Source organism: Rhododendron vialii, chromosome 7a (assembly GCF_030253575.1).
Source record: "Rhododendron vialii isolate Sample 1 chromosome 7a, ASM3025357v1".
NCBI lineage: Eukaryota > Viridiplantae > Streptophyta > Magnoliopsida > Ericales > Ericaceae > Rhododendron > Rhododendron vialii.
In genome coordinates this window covers 18,432,547-18,454,567 of record NC_080563.1, presented here as the reverse complement: position 1 = coordinate 18,454,567, position 22,021 = coordinate 18,432,547, and the positions used below count along the sequence as shown (strand labels likewise).

At 39.4% G+C, this 22,021-nt stretch overlaps 2 protein-coding genes across 4 annotated transcripts; both read right to left on the bottom strand.

Annotated features, from left to right (window-relative positions):
• Positions 1 to 1,933: 1,933 nt before the first annotated feature.
• On the bottom strand, positions 1,934 to 6,819 carry LOC131333359 (uncharacterized). Of its 2 annotated transcripts, none has more exons than XM_058367834.1 (5): positions 6,389 to 6,819; positions 4,282 to 4,377; positions 4,102 to 4,150; positions 3,833 to 3,957; positions 1,934 to 2,136 (listed from the first exon to the last, which is right to left on the bottom strand). In XM_058367834.1, exons 1-4 carry the CDS (start codon positions 6,755 to 6,757, stop codon positions 3,863 to 3,865), a joined length of 609 nt encoding a protein of 202 aa, XP_058223817.1. In that variant the 5' UTR covers positions 6,758 to 6,819; the 3' UTR covers positions 1,934 to 2,136; positions 3,833 to 3,862. The 2 variants fall into 2 exon arrangements, with proteins under 2 accessions (XP_058223817.1, XP_058223818.1); XM_058367835.1 differs by having other exon boundaries at positions 4,282 to 4,371.
• Positions 6,820 to 15,236: 8,417 nt separating this feature from the next.
• Positions 15,237 to 21,507, bottom strand: LOC131333480 (growth-regulating factor 4-like). Of its 2 annotated transcripts, XM_058368021.1 has the most exons (5): positions 21,352 to 21,507; positions 20,967 to 21,262; positions 19,631 to 19,985; positions 16,681 to 17,087; positions 15,237 to 15,524 (listed from the first exon to the last, which is right to left on the bottom strand). In XM_058368021.1, the coding sequence occupies exons 2-5, from the start codon at positions 21,172 to 21,174 to the stop codon at positions 15,517 to 15,519; spliced, it is 978 nt and encodes a 325-aa protein (XP_058224004.1). In that variant the 5' UTR covers positions 21,175 to 21,262; positions 21,352 to 21,507; the 3' UTR covers positions 15,237 to 15,516. The 2 variants fall into 2 exon arrangements, with proteins under 2 accessions (XP_058224004.1, XP_058224003.1); XM_058368020.1 differs by lacking the exon at positions 15,237 to 15,524 and having other exon boundaries at positions 15,532 to 17,087.
• Between the last annotated feature and the right edge of the window lie 514 nt (positions 21,508 to 22,021).

The following is a 22,021-nucleotide window of genomic DNA, read 5'->3' as shown; positions in this document are numbered from 1 at the left end:
GAGATTCATATAAAGGCTGCGGATCATAAAAAGCTGGGAGATTAGACTTTGTTCTAACGTTAGGAATGTTGGGTTATTCAAGCAAACAACATGTAATTTGAAAAGTGGTTACAAAAAGCTATTCAAACAAGAGACACCTACAAAAACAAAAGCAGATCTCAATCTCAATCCCCAACTCTTTCCCCATTCTCAATGTTTTTACGATTCTTTAACATTATTCTTTTTTATTTCTTAATTGGTAGTAATAGAAATTTTGCCCATGTTAAAAGAAGAGAACAAGTACGACTGTGTTCTTCTTGTATATATTCCATAAACAGCTAAAAGATGGTATGCCCATTCATTCATCTTAAATAAATGCATATTCTTGTTTTAAAAAAACTAACTTTTTAAAAAGATGGTTTTCAAAATAGTTTTCCAGAACATGAACACTCTTCTTTTTTTCATTTCTTAATCATCTGGGAAAAAAACACAGTTTCATAAGCACGAGACTTGTCTTTTTTGGTGTGCTCTAAAAATGTGCACTTTTCCAAAAACAAAATCCTCCAGGTACAAATTTCGAAAACGGTATACTAGGGCTTTTATTTTTATTAGAAAAAATCCTACACAGATTTTCTGTATTTCAGAAAACGAAAAAACAAAAGTTTAAAATTAATACTCCGTCCTATTTTATTAGACCCTTTCGGATACAACTGGGGATTAAAAATTTGAGATGGAGATAGTACTAAACCAATCAGGGCCAAGTTACTAATATGAATTGTTGTCTCTTTCCTATCATTCAACCTAAACCATAAACCTTAAGGGCCCGATTGGATGCATCCATAGGGAGGAAGATTATTTATGCGCCCAGACGAAGGACCATTCTAAATGAATGCCTTTGCTTGGCAGCCCAAAAGGATACCCGACTATTCATGGCTGGAACTATTTAATTTGGGTAAAGGTGGATAAATTATGGACGGCTCTCGAGCTGTCCATTTTTTAGTCCAAGCGGATGAGGCACTCCTCATCCCCCTTCTCCCACCTTATCCCTTCATTTCAACTACAAAACAATCTTATCCCTCCATTTTATCTCTCTTCCAAACCAAATACTATTTTATCCCCTTTTTTAATATCTCATTCAAACCTCCTACTTTTTTTTATCCACCTTCCATAAAAATCACATCAATGTAGATCCATCCTCCATAGATAATACCCCATATATCTTATTCCCCTCCATAAATAATACGGAGTACTACTCTCGAACTCATCCCGCATCCAATCGAGTGTATTGGAAAGACAATGTGTAACCCATAATGGTTCAGCCAAGGAAAGCAAACACTTCAATGGGGTAACAAAAGGTGTTCAGTTTGAATTGGAAAGACAATTTGTATCCCATAACGGTACTGACTGGAATTTAACATAAAAGAAGCCTATAGGGGAGGTTTAAAGCATGTGATCTTATTGCAGTAAAAGAGGCCTATAGGGGAGGTTCAAAGCATGTGATCTTATTGCAGTAAAAGAGGAAAAGTCAGCCTGTATTGATATGTCTTGCATTATTTGTGTAGACATCGTTTCTAGCACAACCCCATCATCTGGTTCTCATAAATAATGAAAGAGAAGCAAAACAAAAGGAGGACAATACTTGTGAACCTCTCTAATGCATGCATTAAATTCAAGCTCTTACAACGTATACTCCTAGAGTGGGGCCTCGAGAAGCCTTTGGTCGGGTTCGATTCCCACTCCGCGTCATAACCATTCTAGTGTTGAGCTAATCTATAGAGACTTTGTTCCGGCTTTCTTCGGAAAACTTTCAACACCGTTGAAAATGTGCTCAAGATTGTTTGTTTCAGTCCCCTGGTTATCTATTTCGCTCTAGTTGTAGGTATTTTTTTGTTTGATAACACGGTATTCGACCCAAGGGACCTAGTAATCCAGGGACCAATTCTACAAACAATTTTTAGAGTGTCTGATTGCAAGCCTACTCCACTTTTAGTAACCAGTACAAACTGGTAGCACAAAGAAATGACAAAATGTAACCTTTTGCTTTTTTGGTGACAGTATCATAACAGTTCATTCAATGCACTGGAAAAAGAAGTCTAATTACATCTTACAGCAGCTTCTCCATGCAATCTCCATAATCTTTTCCTCCACTCTTGATTCCTAGCAAAAAAAAGTCAACAAGATGGGTGATTGTCCAAATTCAGTCCCATTTAAACTCTGCTCATCAAAGCACAACCAAATGTTAACAAGGACATGGGATCAAAAGCTGAAAAACGTGAGCTTGTCCGTTTTGGAACTCTAGACTCAAATTTTGCTTTCTGCGCACGGTCTCCAATAAATTCTTTCTCTCATTTCTCTATCTATCTCTCTCCACTCATTACCCAAAATCCCAAAACAAACAAGGTGAAGTACGTGCAGCATACGAGTCATAAGTGCACGAGTCCGTAGTAGTTGTGCCTTTGGCAAATTCAGATTGGATTTATGAATGCAAGAAATTAAAAAGGTCAAACATCATTTACTCTTAGGGGCCATTTGTTCAACAACAATAAGATATATAACCCCCATATAATCTCAGATTAATAATGATCGAATTACTAATAGCACACCCCCTGGTGTTGTATATCACACACTTTATCAAACTAAATATTCAAGGTATGTTTAATACGAGACATAAATAGTTTAACGAAACACCGAATATTTGGCTACCTTGATCATATAGTCCATTTGATGCTTATAAACAGGCCCTGAGTTTCTATTGTTTCACAGATGAGAATGCCTAATGCAAAGTAAAACATTAAACAAAAAATGACCCAAGCTGCCACTATTGAGAAGAAATATCATGTAACACAAATACTGTTTTGCAATTCATGACATTTGATGCCGAAGCATCCCAGGCGGAAAGGAGACCAAATTCAGAATTCAAGTCCAATGTAGAAGTTTATCCCATGTAAACTCTTATGTTCAAAATGCTCACATCGGATTTAGTTATGATACCAGGTTTCTCAAATGCACTGAGCACTAAAAGTAAGCAAGGAGGTTGGGACTTCTTTGAACCCCATCGGCAAAAAATCTTGCCACATCTCTCTTTTCTGAACAGCATATACATGTTCTACACAAACTAAAAGTTGTGCTAAGCCAAATTTTCGCAGGATTCATTGAGTTGGTCATCTCTGCAAAACTGGTAATATTTCCTAGTACAAGAGTTGAAGCTTCCTATCCCTTAGATTCAAATTTCATTAGTGTGACCTACATTAATACTTCGTGTCCCATTCTCTCGCGCAGTTGGCTTTTATTAGCCATTGCCTAAGCTTAAGTTGAAAATGTATTTCCACAGTCTGTATTCCTACTAGAAACAATTGACCCTAGACACCTTACCCTTACTGCTACTCTGTTTGGCGTATAAAGGCGAATCGGGTGGCAAAATATATCACTAATTCAGTGGTCAACTGTCTGTCTTATTTATCTGGCTGTAAGCACACTAGCAAAAAGAAAACCATGAATTCCAAGTCAACCAAACTGGCATATAAAATCTGTGAATATCTTTGATCATTGATATGGCTTCTTTGCATTTTATGGTCTAGGCATTTAATTGATGAATTTCAGATTGTTTTCTTCATTATCGATCTTAAGTTGATTATTAGCCTAAGAATTTCAGAGCCAGTGAATAAGATCTTCTGAGTTCTGCCCCTTCACGAAACAGAATTTTGTGAATTGGAACAGTTAGATATGCAGGAACAACACAGAGCAAACTTAATAAAGCACTCCAGTGTTTGATATACTACAGGAAAGGTGACACTATGCATGGTACTGCTGCGATTGAATATGATATCAACCTCCATAAGTGCTGCATACTCACCTTGTAAATCGTGGCCTGGCAGCGAGCAGATCACATCGCATTTGATGAAATCCCATAGCGGCTTCGGAGGACATCAAGGGATTTCTCAAATGACTGCGAGAGCTCAGGAATGGATGTTTTGCAAACTGAAACAAAAAGAAGACGACCAAAGTATTTATTCAAAGAATCATATGATAATTAGCACTTTGCAGACAGAATTTTTTTGCCCTTGTCTGATGGTGTTGGATTCTCATTTCCAGTCAAAGAATCCCAGGGAAAGACAAACATACCACGAGATGCACTGGCCTGTGCTTCTGCCAAGAACTTCAAATATGAAGCCTGGAAAGTGGAAACAAATCATCAGTTTACAGTGGTGAAATTGGTCAAGGGGCTTATAGAAAAAAATTAGATTTAGTTTTCTTTTCTCTCTCTCTTTTTTTCTTCTTCTAAATACTGTGAAGAGAAAGTACCTTCATTGCTTCTCTACTTTCACTGATTCGGTCTGATATTTTCTTATGTTCCTTCTCTGCTTCATCTACCACTTGCTGGCATGCCTGTGTCTGAATCTATTCTCGATACAGAGGCAAAGAAAGAGATGACCACAAATCAGTTTAAGAAGATGCAATGTCATTTTCCTACATTTAAATCAACATTGCAGGATTTCACTAATTGATATTTGATACACATTTCCGAATGATGTGCACTTCCTCTTGCTGGAAAGAGGACATACCAAAAGATAGGAGTAGAAGGTGTGTTGTTTAATCTCAACATGAAAGGAATGGAATTAAAGAGTGGTACTTAAGGAAAGTAATTAAAACATTTTGTCATTTCTAATCATAAGTAAATACAGAAAACAACTGACAAATATGTAAAGGTCTCAGGATGAGTATAGTGTCTTTCAATCAAGTACTAAAGGTTAATTCCCCAGGGAGGTCACTGGTGAGTTCTAATAAGTAGCATAACTTCGTCAAAGTTTAAAGATACCACTGTGACCCATCACTGCCCTTTCTTTAGAGGAAAGTTGCATGCTGAGATGATTTCAGGATCATTAGGAAAAACCACGCTCAAGATAACTTGAGCATTGGTGCTGAAGTCTATGGAACGATGATTGATCTGGTTCATCATAGCCAAAAATGTCAAATAGCGGCATAGAAAGCAGATAAGAAAAATTCCTTTATAGGCCCTCTAAGCTTGGGATTTACAGTTCTTTAACCGCCACGGGGTGGAGGCGGGCCCTGACCTCACCGAAGTTTTGAAAATTCTACCTAGATCCTACAGACATATTTTCGGTACCTCTTTTTATAGCATACAGTATTTTGGCCCCTCCACAGGTCTAATATTAGATTGCACCTAGCCCCAACCAAATTCGCTAAGAATAAGGGTTAGATTGGGTATGTTATTATACTGCAATGCATACATGATTTCTAAATGAGAGCAAAGTTGACCAGCAGATTCCCATGCAAGACAGGCAGGCCGCAGAATTACTACTCTATCCAATCACTTCCACCACAAGCTCAATCAAATCCAGTATGACAACACCAATTTCGAGACCACGGGATGGTAGGCCGTGACTAGCATAGATCAAGTTATATCCGGCATGACACAGATCTTAACAACATCTGCAATCAACCAAAATTTAGGCATTCCATTGCTCCTTTATTGGCTTGTTCGATGAACAAAAGTAATGTTGATACCTATTAGCGTTACAGCCAAGCTGACCAGAAATCAGTCAGTCATCTAATGGTTTTGTGGATGTAATGGCAGCATATGAAGCATAGCTAGTTTAATCCCGGAAGATGCTCTCGCTCTTCCGACTCAAGTTACGATGTTTTGTCTCAGCTAAAGCAAGTCATTAATCAAGGTTGTTACATGACTTCGGATTGTAACCAAATCGCTCACAACCATCATAGGTGCCTTAGGTGGTGATTGAAACCCAGATCTTCGGAGCTAACAGGATTGTAAATCAAACTGCAGGACGCAACGTACGAACTCGGTTCCTCAGCATTACAACTAGAAACTGAAGCAATCAAACATTGGATGTCAATTGACAAATGCTATATACGATTTGCTTAATGTTGCGAGAGATCAGAATACGATCACAAGGATAGCAAATATCAGTAAACCGCATCTACAATAACATTTATCTCAAAATTAACTCTGAGCTCTGAAGCTAACTTGAAATGTACAACAAAATACAGTGACAGAAGCGCACAAGCGCGCGCATACACAGAGCTAGCAGGGAGAAAACAAAACTCTGATTTAGCTATCAGAGCGGACGTCTAATTCTAGATTAGCTAACCACTCAGAGATCACATTTTCGAGAAGAGACAGAAATCAGAACACATCATCTAATGCTAGAATAGCTAAACAATCAACGTACAATTGAGAGAGAGAGAGAGAGAGAGAGAGAGAGAGAGAGAGAGAGAGAGAGAGAGAGAGAGAGAGAGAGAGAGAGAGAGAGAGAGAGAGAGAGAGAAATCAGAAAACCTAATAAATGGACAATTTCTACAGAGAGAGCGAGTATGTGTATAATTAGAACGCATCATCTACTTTCAGATTAGCCACACACACACAGACCTTGAAGCGTTTGTGGAGACGAGACTGAGAGGCCTCCAGGTCCTTGACGATCTCCGCATGCGAGCGATCCAGCTGGTGCTTGATGGAGTCCAAGAGCGAAGCCGCCATCTCCTTGAGATCAGATATCGTGCCCAGGCTCTTCATGTTCAGCGGCGATCTGACGACGTTCTGGATCCGATCCACCGAGCTCGACGCCACGTTGTCCTTCTTCCGCTTCTTCGAGGACGAGGCGGCGTTGTTGAAGGCGCCGAGGTCGAACTCGAATTGCTCCTTCGGCGACTCGCTCGGCGATCGGTTGGGGCTGGCGGTTGGCGGTGGGGAGACCAGAAAGTCCGCCACGGTTGGCTTCCTCGTTGATCTCTTCTTCATCTCTCTCTCTCTCTCTCTCTGATTTCAATTAGGAGTCGAGCGAAAATGAGATGCGGTTCAAGTGCGTTGGTATTTATAGTGGCGCGAATGCGAAATTTAAAAGGGTGGGAAATTTCATTCTACTGTTAAAACAATCCACGCATTGAATTTTTTTTATTTTTTTTTACAAGGCAAACTATGGGTACACCATTTGGTGTACACCGCCTTCGATGGGATCCAATTAGAGGTCTCACACAAATAATCGGAGCCGATCAAATTTTTTAAAACATTTTTTTAAGTATCCTTGTAAAAAAATAGCTCCGTCGGATATCAGTAAAGGCTTTATCAATTCTATACCCAGTTTCCTATTAGCAAATTTGGCATAGAATCGATTAAGCATTTACCAAAATCTGATGAAGTTGATTTTTTACAGAGATGCTTAAAAAACGTTTTTGAAAAAGTTGGGCGACTCCGATCATTTGTGTGGGATCTTTAAGTGGGTCTCATAGCAGGCGGTGTATACCAAATGGTATATCCATAGTTTTATTGATTTTTCAATGCAACTGTCACTTGAAACGCTTCTCTCACATGGGGTGGGACCCATACATATATGGGACATCACTTCACGTGAGAGGGCGTTACAAATTACCATAGTATAGGGAAAAAATTCCTATTCTACCAGGGGAAGGGGATGCCCGGAATGCCGGGATGGGGATGGTGGGGTTTGAATCCTCACCTGATGATCTAAAGAGTATAAACCGCCTCCCACTCGGCTGTCACTATTTACCCACACATTCGTTTTTGGCATCGCTGATATTTATTCAAAAAAATTCCAATTTCTGTAGTTGGTAACTTCATCAAATTTGAAGGAACAAATGACAAGGAAAAAGAAAAAAAAGGAGGAAAACCAGATGATGTTGAAGCAACAAACTTTGGCAGACAAGGTTTCTTTGTTTGAGTATATATGATATGATAGTCGATTAGCGAGGTTGAATACCCAAGGTTTTTGAGTAGGATAGTCATTTGAGCTTGGAAAATATGTTTGTCGTATAAATTTAATGGATATTGAGTCAAGTTTAAATAATACTACTAAAGAGTGTCTTCATTTAATTATTCCGTTTGAATATGGACACAATTATATTCAGATTGAAGTCCAAAATAAGATAATAAACTAGTGAGACGTATAAACCAAACAGCCCCTAAAATGACGTGAGAAGCCCAACCCAAAAAACAAATCCTTTGAGTTTCTGAATTGCTTCTGCTGCACATTTAAGGGCTTGTTCGTTTGGTATTTGGATTTTGAATGGGCATTAAGAAGGCCCTTTCTCCACAAATTTGTGTTTTACTGTCTATTTCAACAGTTCAAGCCAAATAGTGGTTCCTCCCCCCATGGATCATTTGATTTCCAACACATTTCAAGACATGATAAATTCGGTTGTCCCTCTCTTTCTAACTCAGCGTCGAGAGGAAGATGTACTAGGATTTATGTGCATCATTTCCACGTCATTGTTATGATCTGTAAAGGAGAATGACACAAAGGATTCAAGCTCTACTTCAACTCATCAGAATTTGCAGGCCACGTCAGCAACAACTTTAGTTAACTAAGAGTGTTTAGTTAGTTTGTGTCGGCGGTAATTAGTGGAAGGTTAATCAGTTGATTAATTGGTTGTAGAGGGTTATATTGGGGATCCTGTCATTATAACAGATCAACGAAAAAGAGAAACGAAACAAAATCAGATTTGCTTTCTCTTTCTAGACCTCTTTACTCTCTCTCTCTCTCTCTCTCTCTCTCTCTCTCTCTCTCTCTCTCTCTCTCTCTCTCTCTTCTTCTTCTTCTTCTTGATTGTTCTTTACTGATTCTTGATGATTTGCGTACGATTTTGTTAAATTCTTTATGGTATCAGAGCTACAGTGACGCAAGTCCAACCAATCGATCCACGGTCCTCACTTTCTTCATTTTCGTTTCAAACCCTAACCGAAGTGATTTGCAGAAATGTCTTCGACTTCGTCTTCTTGCGATAATGGAGTCACCATGCCCTCCGCTTTGGCATTCCTGGTGTCTAATTTTCATTCTCTCGTGACGATCAAGCTGAGTTCAGATAATTACTTGTTGTGAAAAACACAGGTCTTGAACGCTCTTAGGGCTAATGGTTTTCTTGAGTACGTAAAAGGTACAATTCCTTCACCTCCTTTACAGATCCGAGATACAAGCAACAATTTGATAACAAATCCTGCGTTTATGTCTTGGACTCTTATTGATAACCAATTATTGTCGTGCTTGACTGCGACTTTGTCCTCGTCCACATTATCTCTTGTTCTAGGGCTAGAACATGCATCAGATGTTTGGACTAGTTTGGAAAATAGGTTTAACTCTATGTCTCGATCGAATCTACATGAACTTAAGAGGACTTTGTACAGTTTTACTAAAACTGGAACAATGGAAAAGTATATAGATGACATCAAGATCTGTGGGCAGAAATTGAGTGCAGTTGGATATGATGTTGATGATGATGATATGGTCTTTCATGCTATTAATGGTTTACCAAAGGAGGAATTTGGTTCCTTAAAACAGACTTTGAGAACACACAGAGATCTGAAGTTTCATGAATTAGAGTCAATTTTGAAAGCCGAAGAGCAACAAGCACATAAGTCAAAGGGAGATAATGGAGTTAGTAGTGTATTTGTTGCTACACAGAAATTGCAGGAGCTTAATGTCTCTGGTGCTAGTTCTTCTTCTCAAACCACTACTCCTCAGTCTGAGAATAGTAGTTCAGCTGGTAATGTTTCAATGGTACCACCTATATCTGTGCCTCAAAGTATTCAAGCATCTCAGAGTTTTCTTCCTTAGAATATTCAGGCCTCTCAAAATGTACAGCCTCAGTATTTTCAATCCCCGCAAGCGCAAATGTTTCAACATATGTTCCCTCAGACACTTTTCTTTCCTCAACCTAGTCCAAGGTTTAATAATGGTAATAGAAACAGGTCAAGGGGACAGGGGTTTGCATCTTTCCAAAGGCCTACTTGTCAGATTTGTGGCAAGGACAATCATTCTGCTCGTACTTGTCATTATAGGAATACACATACTACTCAAGTGTCTCGTTTTTCAGCTTCAACACCTAGTTTTGCAGCTCCTGGCTTTGCTGCACCTAGTCTGATGTTTCCCACATCAGAATACTATTCTTCTGCAGGTTTTCAGTCTCCTAATATGTGGAGACCTGAGGTTTCTTCTGTAGCCGGATTTCAATCCCCTCATATGTGGAGACCTGAGATGTCCGTTCCTATTTCTGCACCAATGCCCTTGTATCAAAGGCCAACACAGTCTCAATTTATGCCACCTGGTCATGGTAATGTAGGTGGTTATGGGGATGGATAGCATGGGCAGCCTCAGTTTCCTTTTTCTGTGAGTTCAAGTTATGGAATGCCTAGCAATGGTTTACCTGTTGCATCTGCTTTTACAGCTTATACTCTAGGGACAGGACATGTTTCTTCTAATTACAGTTCTTCTGTTTCACCAAATTGGTATCTGGACAGTGGGGCAACAAATCATGTTACTTCTGATATGAGTAACATCTCTCATCCTCAGCCTTATCCAGCAGGGGGAGGAGTAATGGTTGAGAATGGTAATTCTCTATCTGTTTTCTATTTTGGTAATAGTATTCTCCCAACACCCAAGGCCAGGTTTCATCTTACTAATGTTCTACATACTCCTGCTATCACGCATAATCTTCTCTCTGTTTTTCAGTTTGCTAAAGATAATAACTGTTCACTAACCTTCAATTCTTCTGGTTACGTCATTCAGGACAACCACACGCACCAAGTTCTATTCCAGGGGCCATGTCATTCAGGACAACCACACACACCAAGTTCTATTCCAGGGGCCATGTCACAAAGGCCTCTATCCTATCCAGAGCTGCTTTAAGTCTGCTTCTGCTCAGGTTCCAGTTGCTTTTCATACCAATAATACTGTGTCTCCTACTGAGTCTACTTCTGCTACCACTTTGTGGCATCAAAAGCATGGTCATCCAAGTACTCCTCTTTTTCAGTCTCTCATGAAACAATTTGCTTTACCTATTTCTAAGCCCTTTGATGTTCAATATTATAGTTGTAATAAAGTGAAAATCACAAGTTACCTTTTTCTTTGTCTACTTCTAAGTCTACCAAGCTCTTTGATTTGTTGCATATGGATGTGTGGGGTCCTGCCTTCAGTCAAAGGATTTAGGTATTATCTTTTGATCATAGATGATTGTACAAGGTATTGCTGGCTATTTCCTTTACACTATAAGTCTGATGTTAAGACCACTCTTGTTCATTTCAAAGCCTATGTTCAGACTCATTTTCAAGTCTCTGTTAAAACTGTGAGATCTGATAATGGTAAAGAATTTGTGAACAATTTTCTGACTCAATTGTTTCTCATTAGTGGCATTCTACATCAAACATCTTGTCCACACACCCCTGAGCAAAATGGTGTTGTGGAAAGAAAACATAGACATTTGATGGATACAACTCTTACCTTACTTGATCAAGCAGGCATGCCTGCTCAGTTCTGGTTAGAAGCATTGATTACTACTGTTTTCTTAGCAAATAGATTTCCTCATTCTTTTTTACAGTTTCAAGTTCCTTATGTTCTCTTGTTTCATACTAAACCAGACTATCTTACTCTCAAACCTTTTGGTTGTGCTTGTTTTCCTTGGCTTAAACCTTATCACTCTCACAACTTGATTCCTAAGTCAACTAATTGTGTTTTTTTGGGCTATTATACCTCCTCCAAAGGGTACGGATGTTTTGACCCTCTTACAAACAAGGTTTATGCTTCTAGACATGTTAGATTTCTTGAGAATCATTTTCCTTATCCTTCTCTTACTTCTCATTCTTCTCTTTCCTTAGATTCTGAGACTTCTCTTACTACTTTTTATGTTCCTCTTACTAGTTTTTCAGATATTCTTGTCTCTGTTAATCCTCCTTCACTGTTCCATCTATTCCCATTCATAATATTCCTACTTATATACCTGTATTTGATTCTGTTCCTATTACTATCCCTTTTAGTTCTGATTTAGCTCCCTCAGCTACTTCTGCTTCAGCTCCTACTTCTACTTCTCCTTCTCCTTCTACCAATTTGAGTGAACCTTCTTCTTCTGTTTTTGTTCCTCCTATGGGTCCTTCTCACTCTATGAGAACCAGGTCTCAGAATGGCATTTATAAGCCTAAACAGCCTCTCACTTTGCTTACTTCTGTTTCTTCTTCCCTTCCTTTTACTGAACTTGCCCATTTCTCTGACGCTATACGTCATTATGTCTGGCAAAAGGCTATGGCAGAGGAGTATGAGGCTTTAGTGAAACAAGGTAGTTGGGTTCTTGTTCCTTCACCCTCTCATGGGCATGTCATTGGGTGTCAATGGATTTTTAATATCAAGAAACACTCTGATGGCACTGTGGCACGGTACAAAGCTAGGCTTGTAGCTAATGGCAATCAACAAACTGAAGGTATGGATTTCATGGACACATTCAGCCCTATCATTGAACAACCCACCCTACGCGTTATACTTAGTCTTGCTGTACATCATAATTGGTCTCTTAGACAGCTAGATGTTTCCAATGCCTTCTTGCATGGTGTCATTTCAGAAGATGTATACATGAAACAACCGCTAGGGTACAAGGATTCTGTTCATCCTGATTATGTGTGTAAATTGACCAAAGCTCTTTATGGTCTTCGACAAGCACCTAGGGCCTGGTACTCTATGTTTTCTGGCTATCTTGTTCAACTTGGTTTTCAGTCCAGCAAGGTAGATACATATCTCTTTATTTTGTCTCAAGGTCAACATCTTACTTTGGTTTTGATTTATGTGGATGACATAGTCATCACCGGAAGTGATTCTTCTTACATCACATCTCTTATTCACAAGCTTAGCCAACGGTTTGTTATGAAGGACTTGGGGACTCTCCATTATTTTCTGGGTATTGAGATTACTACTTCTTCTTCTGGTATTTTCCTTTCTCAGTCCAAGTATGCAACAAAACTTTTTACTAAAGCTGGGATGACTGACTGTAAAGGTTCTAATTCTCCTGCCTCTGTCAAGCCTGGAATACCAGACTGTGATTATCCTTTGCAAGATGTGTCTTTATATAGGACTTTGATGGGTTCTTTACAATACTTGACTTTGACAAGGTCAGAAATTGCTTATTCTGTTAATGTGGCCTCTCAACATATGCATGCACCCAAACTTAGTCACTTCATGGTAGTCAAACATATCCTTCGATACATCAACGGATCCATCTCTCATGGACTTCATTTTGTTCAAGGCCCTCTCACCCTCACAGCCTTTGCAGATGCTGACTGGGCAGGGGATCCTGTTGATAGGAGATCCACAACAGGTTATGGTGTGTTCATGGGTCATAATTTAGTCTCTTGGTGTGCTAAGAAACAGCACACAGTGGCTAGGTCATCCACTGACGCTGAGTATAGGGCCATGGCTCAAACAGTTAGTGATTTAGTTTGGTTGCAACAATTGTTTTCTAAACTGCATATCCCTTCTTCTACACCTCATGTTCTGTGGTGTGATAACAAGTCTGCCATTGCTTTGGCATGTAATCCTGTCTATCATGCTAGGACTAAGCACATAGAGATCGATTACCATTTTATACTTGAGCAGGTGCTAAATAATCAGGTTGTGCTCTATCATATTAATTCTGAGGCTCAAATAGCAGATATATTCACCAAGGCTTTATCTGTATCAAGGTTTCAGCTTCTCAAGTCCAAACTCATGGTAGCTAACCCTCCCATGCGTTTGCAGGGGAGTGTAAGGGAGAATGACACAGAGGATCCAAGCTCCACTTCAACTCATCAGAATTTGGAGGCCACGTCAGCAACAACTTTAGTTAACTAAGAGTGTTTAGTTTGTGTCGGTGGTAATAAGTGGAATGTTAATCAGTTGATTAGTTGGTTGTAGAGGGTTATATTGGGGATCCTGTCATTGTAACAGATCAACGAAAAAGAGAAATGAAACAAAATCAGATTTGCTTTAAATTTCTAGACCTCTTTACTCTCTCTCTCTCTCTCTCTCTCTCTCTCTCTCTCTCTCTCTCTCTCTCTCTCTCTCTCTCTCTCTCTCTCTCTCTCTCCTTCTTGATTGTTCTTTACTGATTCTTGATGTTTTGCGTACGGTTTTGTTAAATTCTTTATGATCAATGAATACGACTTGGCCGGAAAGTGCTCTTGCCTCTATCATTAGCTCAGGCAGTCGCTGTTTATGGTGTTTTAGTCACCTTTCATTGCCCACTTGCTTCTCTAGAATTTACGGAGGCTTTACACATCCTCTACTAATATGACTTGTTTCCAACTTATTTGAGATGGCACTTGCATCATGGCATCTTGGCATGCCATGATTTCCAAGAGGAAATAAGGGGCCTGCGTAATAAATTAAAAACTTCAAACAAAGATGGGTAGAATATGAAGTTCTGGAAACAATTTTGTACTGATAAGCTTGTTCAGAAGATCGAAAAATAGGAAAAAATTAGTACTACCATTTCTTAGGGTCTTGGACCTGTTCTTACTGCAATAAAGAAATTTACAGACGGACAATAATAGGAAATCAAGGAGAACACTTCAAACCACTTCAGAATGTCATGTTAGGAAGGAATTCATCAAGCGAACAGAATAATTGGAAACCAAAGAAAGCCTCTCTTTCCTTCTACAAATACCTTCCCAAATTTATGGTCCAAACCAAATAAAGTGGTACATAAAAATGCATTAGCACGCGCAATTGCTTTTATCTGGATCCAAACGTAGCATCTGGGCTAAACAAGAAAGACATGTACTCGTGTCATCGCTTAAGGACCCCAAATATCTTTTTCAAATGTCTCTGAAAGGGTTATTTTCCTAAAAAATAAAAATCCCAACAAACAAGATCCAAACTGTCGCTATTACATTGTCGATTTTCGTGGGTGGTATGGTCTGAAATTCTGAAGTTGTGGCACATCCAGTGGATTTGTCCGGCTTCATTAGCAAAGTTAGCAAGTTGGTGGTTTTGGAATAGATTCCGAAACTTGGAAAAAAATATTTGAAAAGTGTGTTTTTTTGCAACGTTATGGTCAATTTGGTTAACGAGGAATGGGTATATCTTTAACGGGGCAACAACCGAAGCTCTGGAGGTGGCAGACCTAATTAAAACCAAGGTAGCCATGCGGATGAAAGCCAGTTTGACATCAAGCTTTACTCGATGGAGGACTTCAAAAGGTATTTAGATGGGATTTGAAAAGTGAGTGTAGGGGGAGGTAAAAATTGAGGGTAGTCTGTGAGGTGTTCTTATCCAATCTTGATTGGATATTGCTCTGTAGTTTCATGTTATAGTAGTTGTCTTTGATCGATGTACCCCGTCGAATTTAATAAAAGTTCCGTTTGCCGAGCCAAAAAAAAAAGAGATCCAAACTGTCGCTACTTGAAAAGCATTCTGCAGAAAAAATGTCCGAAAAGAACAACCAACCAAAGGTTTCCTTGCAAAACAGAATCAAAAAGAAAAAACAGAACTTGATTATTTTGGATACCACCAGCTTAACTACCTCTATTCTGGATAGAATCAAAGCGCACATTTGTTTCTGACCGTAATCAGTTCAGAAAATATTACAGACCAACCCCACTAACCAGGCTGTTTAACACAAAGTTCAGCAACATAAAAGAGATACATGAGTTTGGAAAACAAGAGAAGGTACAGTACCTTCTCAAAAGTACATTTATTGATTCATAAAACACATCCCAAATCCAGAGACGATAACTCTCGCCAGCTTCTTTCAATCATCTGCACCCAACACATTAGAGAGAAAAAGGAGTGATTCAGAACACTGTCTATTCTTAAAAACCTATCCCTTTCATGTGGGGTTGGAAAAAGCTGTTTGGTTGAGAGCTATAAGCACAAACATTTCGAAGGGGTGTGCCATGTTGGACACCAGTCACACAATTTCATTAGACACTTGTCGGACACACGTCCAAGCATATTTACCATGTTCTAAAATTTTCTACAGTTGGAGTCTGTTGGACACACTTGGGGAACACACATTCTCTTATTCTTTGCAAGCGATGCTTTAATGTTGGTCTATTAAGAAACACAGGTGAGCAAGATGAGTGTAGCGGAAAGGAGAATGTTGAGGTGGATGTGTGGTAAGTCTAGATGAGACAGGATTAGAAATGAAACGGTTCGTGAGATAGTAGGTGTAGCACCTGTAGAGGAGAAGTCGAGGGAAAATAGGCTAAGGTGGTTTGAGCATGTCTACCATAGACCAAGAGATACAGAAGTTAAGAGAACGGATAGGATAGCTTCGAGTAGCAATGCTACGAGAAGGGGTAGACCTAAATTGACATTATATGTTGTTGTGCGCAAAGATATGAGTATAATGGATTTGTGTGAACAAATGACCCTTAACAGAGCTCAATGAAGGAAAATGATTCATGTAGCCGACCCCAAGTGATTGGGACATAAGACTCGATTTGGTTTATCGAGTTAAATATCTCGTATATATAGTCCATATAGCAATGGCATAACCTTAAATTTGAGATTAAAAGAACGTACAAAACTACTCCCACCTTCCTACTAGTTAGACCCTTTTGGGGATTCAAACTTTTAAGGGGGCATGCAATGATTACACTTTAAGTCAAATTTCAAGGCATTGTTTGTTTAATGCCCCTTATTCTAGCTCACTGGAAGTGCTATCATAGATATCTATGAAGATAGTTTTGGAAAATCTCCAATTTTTTATTCTTGAGTTTTTAAGATGGACAAACATTTTGGAACACCCTAAAATTGAATAATGGACTAACCATTAGGAACGGAGGGAGTGTATATCTTGCACGTGTCCAGCATGTGTCATGTCCTTATCCTGTTGAAAATTCCTGTGTCCCTGAACCCGTGTTGTGTCATGTTTCTGTGTTCGTGCTTCTTAATTTTAGAGTGGACTCACCATTAGGGGAATAAGAACTCCTAGCAGAGATTGATAGCTGAGTGGTGGCAAATGCATTCTTTTCATATCCATGATCATCAAGATCGGCCCACGAAGCTCTATCTTTAGGCCCACCGTCCTCCCAGAAAGGCCTTATAGCATGACTCTCCTGTTTCAAGGCCCCCAGTGAACCAACATCACTTCCAAAGAAGCAATGTTGCTGCCGCTGTCTTGCCATTGCAGAATTGCTCATCAAATCAAAATCCTGCAGCATGTGTGGTTGACAGGAATCACTTTGCAGATGAGCACCATAACTTGGAATCAGAGAGGGGTCTATATTACGATCCAATCCTAGAGCCCGGACACCTCCTGAACCTTCTGGAAGGAAACCTTGTTTGTCTTCTTCAGGTTGGTTTCCATGGAAATACCTGCATGTTTGAGTTACGCAAAGAGAAGCCAACTTAAAGTTATTTCTTCAAGCAAACTGATATACTAGAGTAAGTCACTTGGTAGAAGTATAAATTGTACCGTACACACCAGGGGACTACACCTGAAAGCCAAAGGATATATATCTACATAAACGGAAAAGAACTATTTCCATCCCCAAATGAGTCCAATTCTGACTTCATACTCGACATAAACCAAAAGGTAAAAACTGGGGAGGATGAAAAGGGTATTTGAAATTTTTAACACCTCAAACCAAGTATGGGTTATTAGAAGGGGTGTCCCGATACTGATGGAAAAAGTATAAACTACTTAGACTTCATGGCATCTGGGGGCTATTTATGGGGACAAAGAACTAGGAGCAGAAAAACGAGAGGGCGTGTTGGGTGGTCAGGTTTGGGAACTTAATGGTGAGGATTAATCTTTCTTTAGGAAAGGAGATATAACCAATGAAGCAATTTTGATGGATGGAACCAGCACATTAATTTTCGGAGCTGAAAACTGCTAGAGATGGCCGACATAATTGCATATGGTCCCAGCACCACAGCGTCGACAAGAATAAAGGGATGATATGTCACAACCGCCATGAAAGTACATCTGATACTGTGATTAGTCTTTCTTTCCATATGTGATATGGAAGAGAGAAATCTAATAACGGAAAATCTCAATAGGCTGAGCCAGTCTATTTCAGAGCTGAAAGATGTTAAAGATGGCAACAAAAGCCTACACAAACTACTCTTAACACCTTGCCTCGACAAAAATGTTACCCGGATCATGGACAGTGCCGACAACGAGGAACAGGACAGGCACACCACATGCTTAAACTATAGTATTGGTTAAGTTGGAATGAAGCTCGCTGCTGTAAACCCAATCCCGACTATAAGCCCCTCCATCTAGCTGCCTCCAACTTAGAAAGAAGGTATTCAAGGAAAGTTTGAACATCTAAAGCCAGTTTTTGAGTATGAAGAAGACTCTCATCTCTTTGGTAGTGAGAAATCAAATCAAAACATCACATTGCCAGAAGTCCCATGTTTTTCCCCCTAGTCTTTGCACTAGACTTCTTAGCATTTGAATTTCCATAGAACAAATCTTTTGCAAGGAGACTACTATTTTGAACAAGATAGAGAATCATGAGGGATTTATACGTTTTTCAGAACCGAAGATGACAAGTTTCTAATCTACCTTGTACTGTCCTGTCAAACTATTTATACTTGAATAAATAGTTCTTGTGTCCCTTGATTTCCTACTATGGTAGGCAGCTACTAGCATCTTTTTACTTCTGTTGATGAGTCAATCTGGACGGGGAAAACCATACATCTGCTATGTAGAAATGGAGGTTATTTTACACACTTAAAGTTCATTACTATTTCCACAAGCCCATGCAGATGGTGAAAGGACGGCTATAAATTAAAATAAATCATCTATGTCATGCAATCACTTTCTCATCTTCAAGTTGAAAGGAGCAATTCTGCCAAAAAGCCTTCTATTTCTATGAATTCAAGTAATGATATCACCAACTCAATGTAACTTACGCTGTCATCCAGTAACAAGCTGATTCAAAGGAGTTCTCTACATGTTTTGCGTGACTAATTCTGTTCACGAGGCTCCGTTTGAATAATCCGAAACTTTGACCTAATATATAGCCAGAAATATTCGACAGAACTTTTTTAAGCTTGCCTCATTAACCACGTTTATGTATTATGTCAGAATATTCGGACTTATGATGAACCAAATCTATATCTACTCACTTGCAAAGCTCTTCATTATGCACTTGGGAAAGGAAGAATTGCGGGTGTAATCATGTAGAAGAAGAATGTGCTTGACATACAAGTCAATAGAAAGAGTGACTTTGGTACTTCTGAGACAAATCAAGATTGAGAATATATGGTAAAACCTAAAGTAAATATTGATATTTGTTCAGACGGTATCCAGTTTAATCACAGAGTATCAACAAACTTGTAAACGATCAACTACATGTTGTGGACTTTCACAGCTAATGAAAAAACTAAAACTGGGCAATGGACGTTCAGCAAAATTTAGCACAGTATAACAGGAAATTTCTTTTATTAGCAAGTAGACAATAACCAGTGAAGCCTTATACATCAAAAAATGTAGTGAATAAACTGCAGCAGTTTTAAACAAATAGATAAGAAACTGAAAAAAAAAATTTAAATACTTAGAAACATAAATGCTCTAACGAACTTCTGAGTGACTTATGTTAAGGTAATCTTTGACAGGGGAAGCACAATATAACCATCTATCAAAAACCTAATGGCATGCCTACCCAACACTTGTAAATAATTCTGGTCAAACTTGCAGTCTTGTTTCCACAAATATACCTGAAATCTGACATTACAGCACATGGATTTAAATCGCATTCAGATGACCTATGCTGATGCAGATAAACATGCCTAAAAGTGAAGAGTTCAGTTTTCACAGCAGAAACACGCTCGACTAACTATGCCCCAAAAAAGAAGCAATGGTGATAGTTTGTAACACAACCTCACAAGGAAAAGACCAGGTCTACCTGTACTCCTTGTTATTGACCCCATAGGATACAGGCTCCATCTGCCATTTTGATGCATTGCTTCCAAGCAATGAGTCCTTATTATCAACAATGGATTGCAGAGGCAGGTTTTGGAAGCTACCAGTTCCACCAGTACTCCCAGGAGTCCCATGTGATATCACAGCTGACAATGACTGAGAGGTAGATTGAGATTCCACATGCTTTCTTGAACGGTTGCGGCCTCGGTGCATGTGCCGCTCACAGTATTTGGACTCAGGATAAGCATCTTTGGAGCACCTCCACTTCTTTCCGTCCGTCCTCCGACATCTGCCAGGCTCAGGGTCTATTTTCTTCCCATAATAGGAACAATAGCCCACTGCAAAAATGGAAAATTAGAAAAACGTATGAAGAACTAAGTTTAGCCCCAGTGTATGGCCACAACATTGAGTGGATTAGTTCATCTAAAAGACTCATTTGTATGAAAGCGGATTATATTCAATAACTTCAACAGGTAAAAGAGGCAAAAGCATGGGGTAATTCCAAATACTAAAGTCAAAGAACACAGGATTCTCAGTCCCAAAAGTCTCTGTCAAGGGTCCCAAACTCCCAATAGACTCTCAATCATAGAAGTATGCAACGAGATTCATACATTTCAAGATTCCCACCACATTGTGGGGCTGAGAGGCTGAGAGTGCATTGAGACAAAGAAGGATCATTGAGGACACAAGATCCTTGGCAGAGTAAGTTCACATTCACCCTTAAACACTACTTCCACTCAGACCCGGGAAAAAATTAATGTTGATCAAAGATGTGAGGCTCAGTCCAGATGATCCAAACAACTATAAAACAAATTTCTTGAACATTTTATGGTGAGACTAAAAAACCAAATTAAGAAAATTCTTTTACACAGAGAGAGAGAGAGAGAGAGAGAGAGAGAGAGAGATCCAAGGAGCTGATCAAAGCAGAAAAGGAGAGAATAGTAAAAAATGAAGCAGAGAGAGGACCAAATAAAAGCTTTAAGTTCTTAACTAATATAATATACAGTCCAATTAATGACACTCACAGCCCTTTCGATTGCGAGAAATGGTGTGACATGAAAGGGGAAGACGCCAATCAAAAAACATCATTTTCGTAATTTCCTCTCCATTTCTCCCCAAATCACTCAATCAAAATGAGTGGTTCGACAAGAAACTCTAATCCTCTCTTTTCTTATCTTATCAAATCTCTCAATGAAAGGGGCTCAGCACGATTGAACCACACTACACATCAATCCACTAATCAATAAGGCCATCCATTTTGCGCACGCGTACACACACATACACATATATATATATTGAAAAGGAGAGAGATTTCTTACAGCTGGATTGGTGAAAGAACCGGGCGGAGATAGAATCGAAGCTCTGGCGGATCGGGATGACGAGATCGGGAGGCACGGCCATACCGGCGACGAGGTACTTGTATATGAGAGCCTGATGCTCCAGCTCCTGCCACTGCATCGCCGTGAATGGCGGCCGGAACCCCCCCGCCCCACCCTCCGCCACCGAAGACGATTCACCACCACTCATTTCTCACTCGCTCACTCACTTCTTCCCTTTATCTTCTTCCCCTACCAGCTTAAGCCCTAAACAGATTCCCTTCACTTCCAACAAAAAGCTGCGAAATAACGGCACCAACAACTTAATTTACAGACAACACAAACACACACACACACACACACACGTGACACACACACAGAGATGTACCTTGGGGGAAATAGATATAGGGTTTGGCCATGGAGAAGGGAGGCAGCAGTGCAGAGCTGAGCCGAAGCTGGGAAAGCGAAAGTACAGTACAGTGGGAACTGATCTGTTATCTTCTTATAGCATTGCTTAGGCTCACATTAGCACGTAATTGGCTCCACAGCCTCAATTTTACTACTAGTTTTATTATTGAAAATTTAAAAATAGATCGGCTTATTGACGGAGACCCCTTTGAATACGGAATCGCGCGATCGTCCATTTCAGTTTTAATTAAACGGTACGGATTTAAATGAAATTTTTTTAGGAAAGAATTTAACTTTTTTCCGAAAAAAGTTTCGTTTACATTTAGACTGTTTAAAATACTCTTAAACGGTTGCGATTCACCCCGTAAATAACTGTTCACAAAATCATCCGTTAAAAAAATTTTCTCATCCATTTAAAAAACCAGTTCCACATAATATGGTGCAGTACTTGGAGTAGTAAAACTTTGACTATGTTTACAACAGGTGGTCGTAATATCAACTGGGTCTAGGTTCTTTTTGCTCAGTTTAGCCAGTTTGGTACACATTTTCTATGGGATAACCTGGTTTTGCCACTTTTGTACGCATTTCTTAAATGAGAAGTCAGCGAGTCAATTTTTATTAAAGCAAAGCAGTCCGACTATGCGTGTATA

What these genes read in the sequence shown, in the direction of transcription:
- LOC131333480 (XM_058368020.1), bottom strand. Translation starts at nt 21,174, where the DNA reads ATGAGTGGTGGTGAATCGTCTTCGGTGGCGGAGGGTGGGGCGGGGGGG. An exon ending in GTTCTTTCACCAATCCAGCT is followed by an intron (nt 19,986 to 20,966) that starts GTAAGAAATCTC and finishes CCATTTTTGCAG; the next exon opens with TGGGCTATTGTTCCTATTAT. An exon ending in GTCAATAACAAGGAGTACAG is followed by an intron (nt 17,088 to 19,630) that starts GTAGACCTGGTC and finishes TCAAACATGCAG; the next exon opens with GTATTTCCATGGAAACCAAC.
- LOC131333359 (XM_058367834.1), bottom strand. Translation starts at nt 6,757, where the DNA reads ATGAAGAAGAGATCAACGAGGAAGCCAACCGTGGCGGACTTTCTGGTC. An exon ending in AAAGTAGAGAAGCAATGAAG is followed by an intron (nt 4,151 to 4,281) that starts GTACTTTCTCTT and finishes TCCACTTTCCAG; the next exon opens with GCTTCATATTTGAAGTTCTT. An exon ending in ACAGGCCAGTGCATCTCGTG is followed by an intron (nt 3,958 to 4,101) that starts GTATGTTTGTCT and finishes TTTTTGTTTCAG; the next exon opens with TTTGCAAAACATCCATTCCT.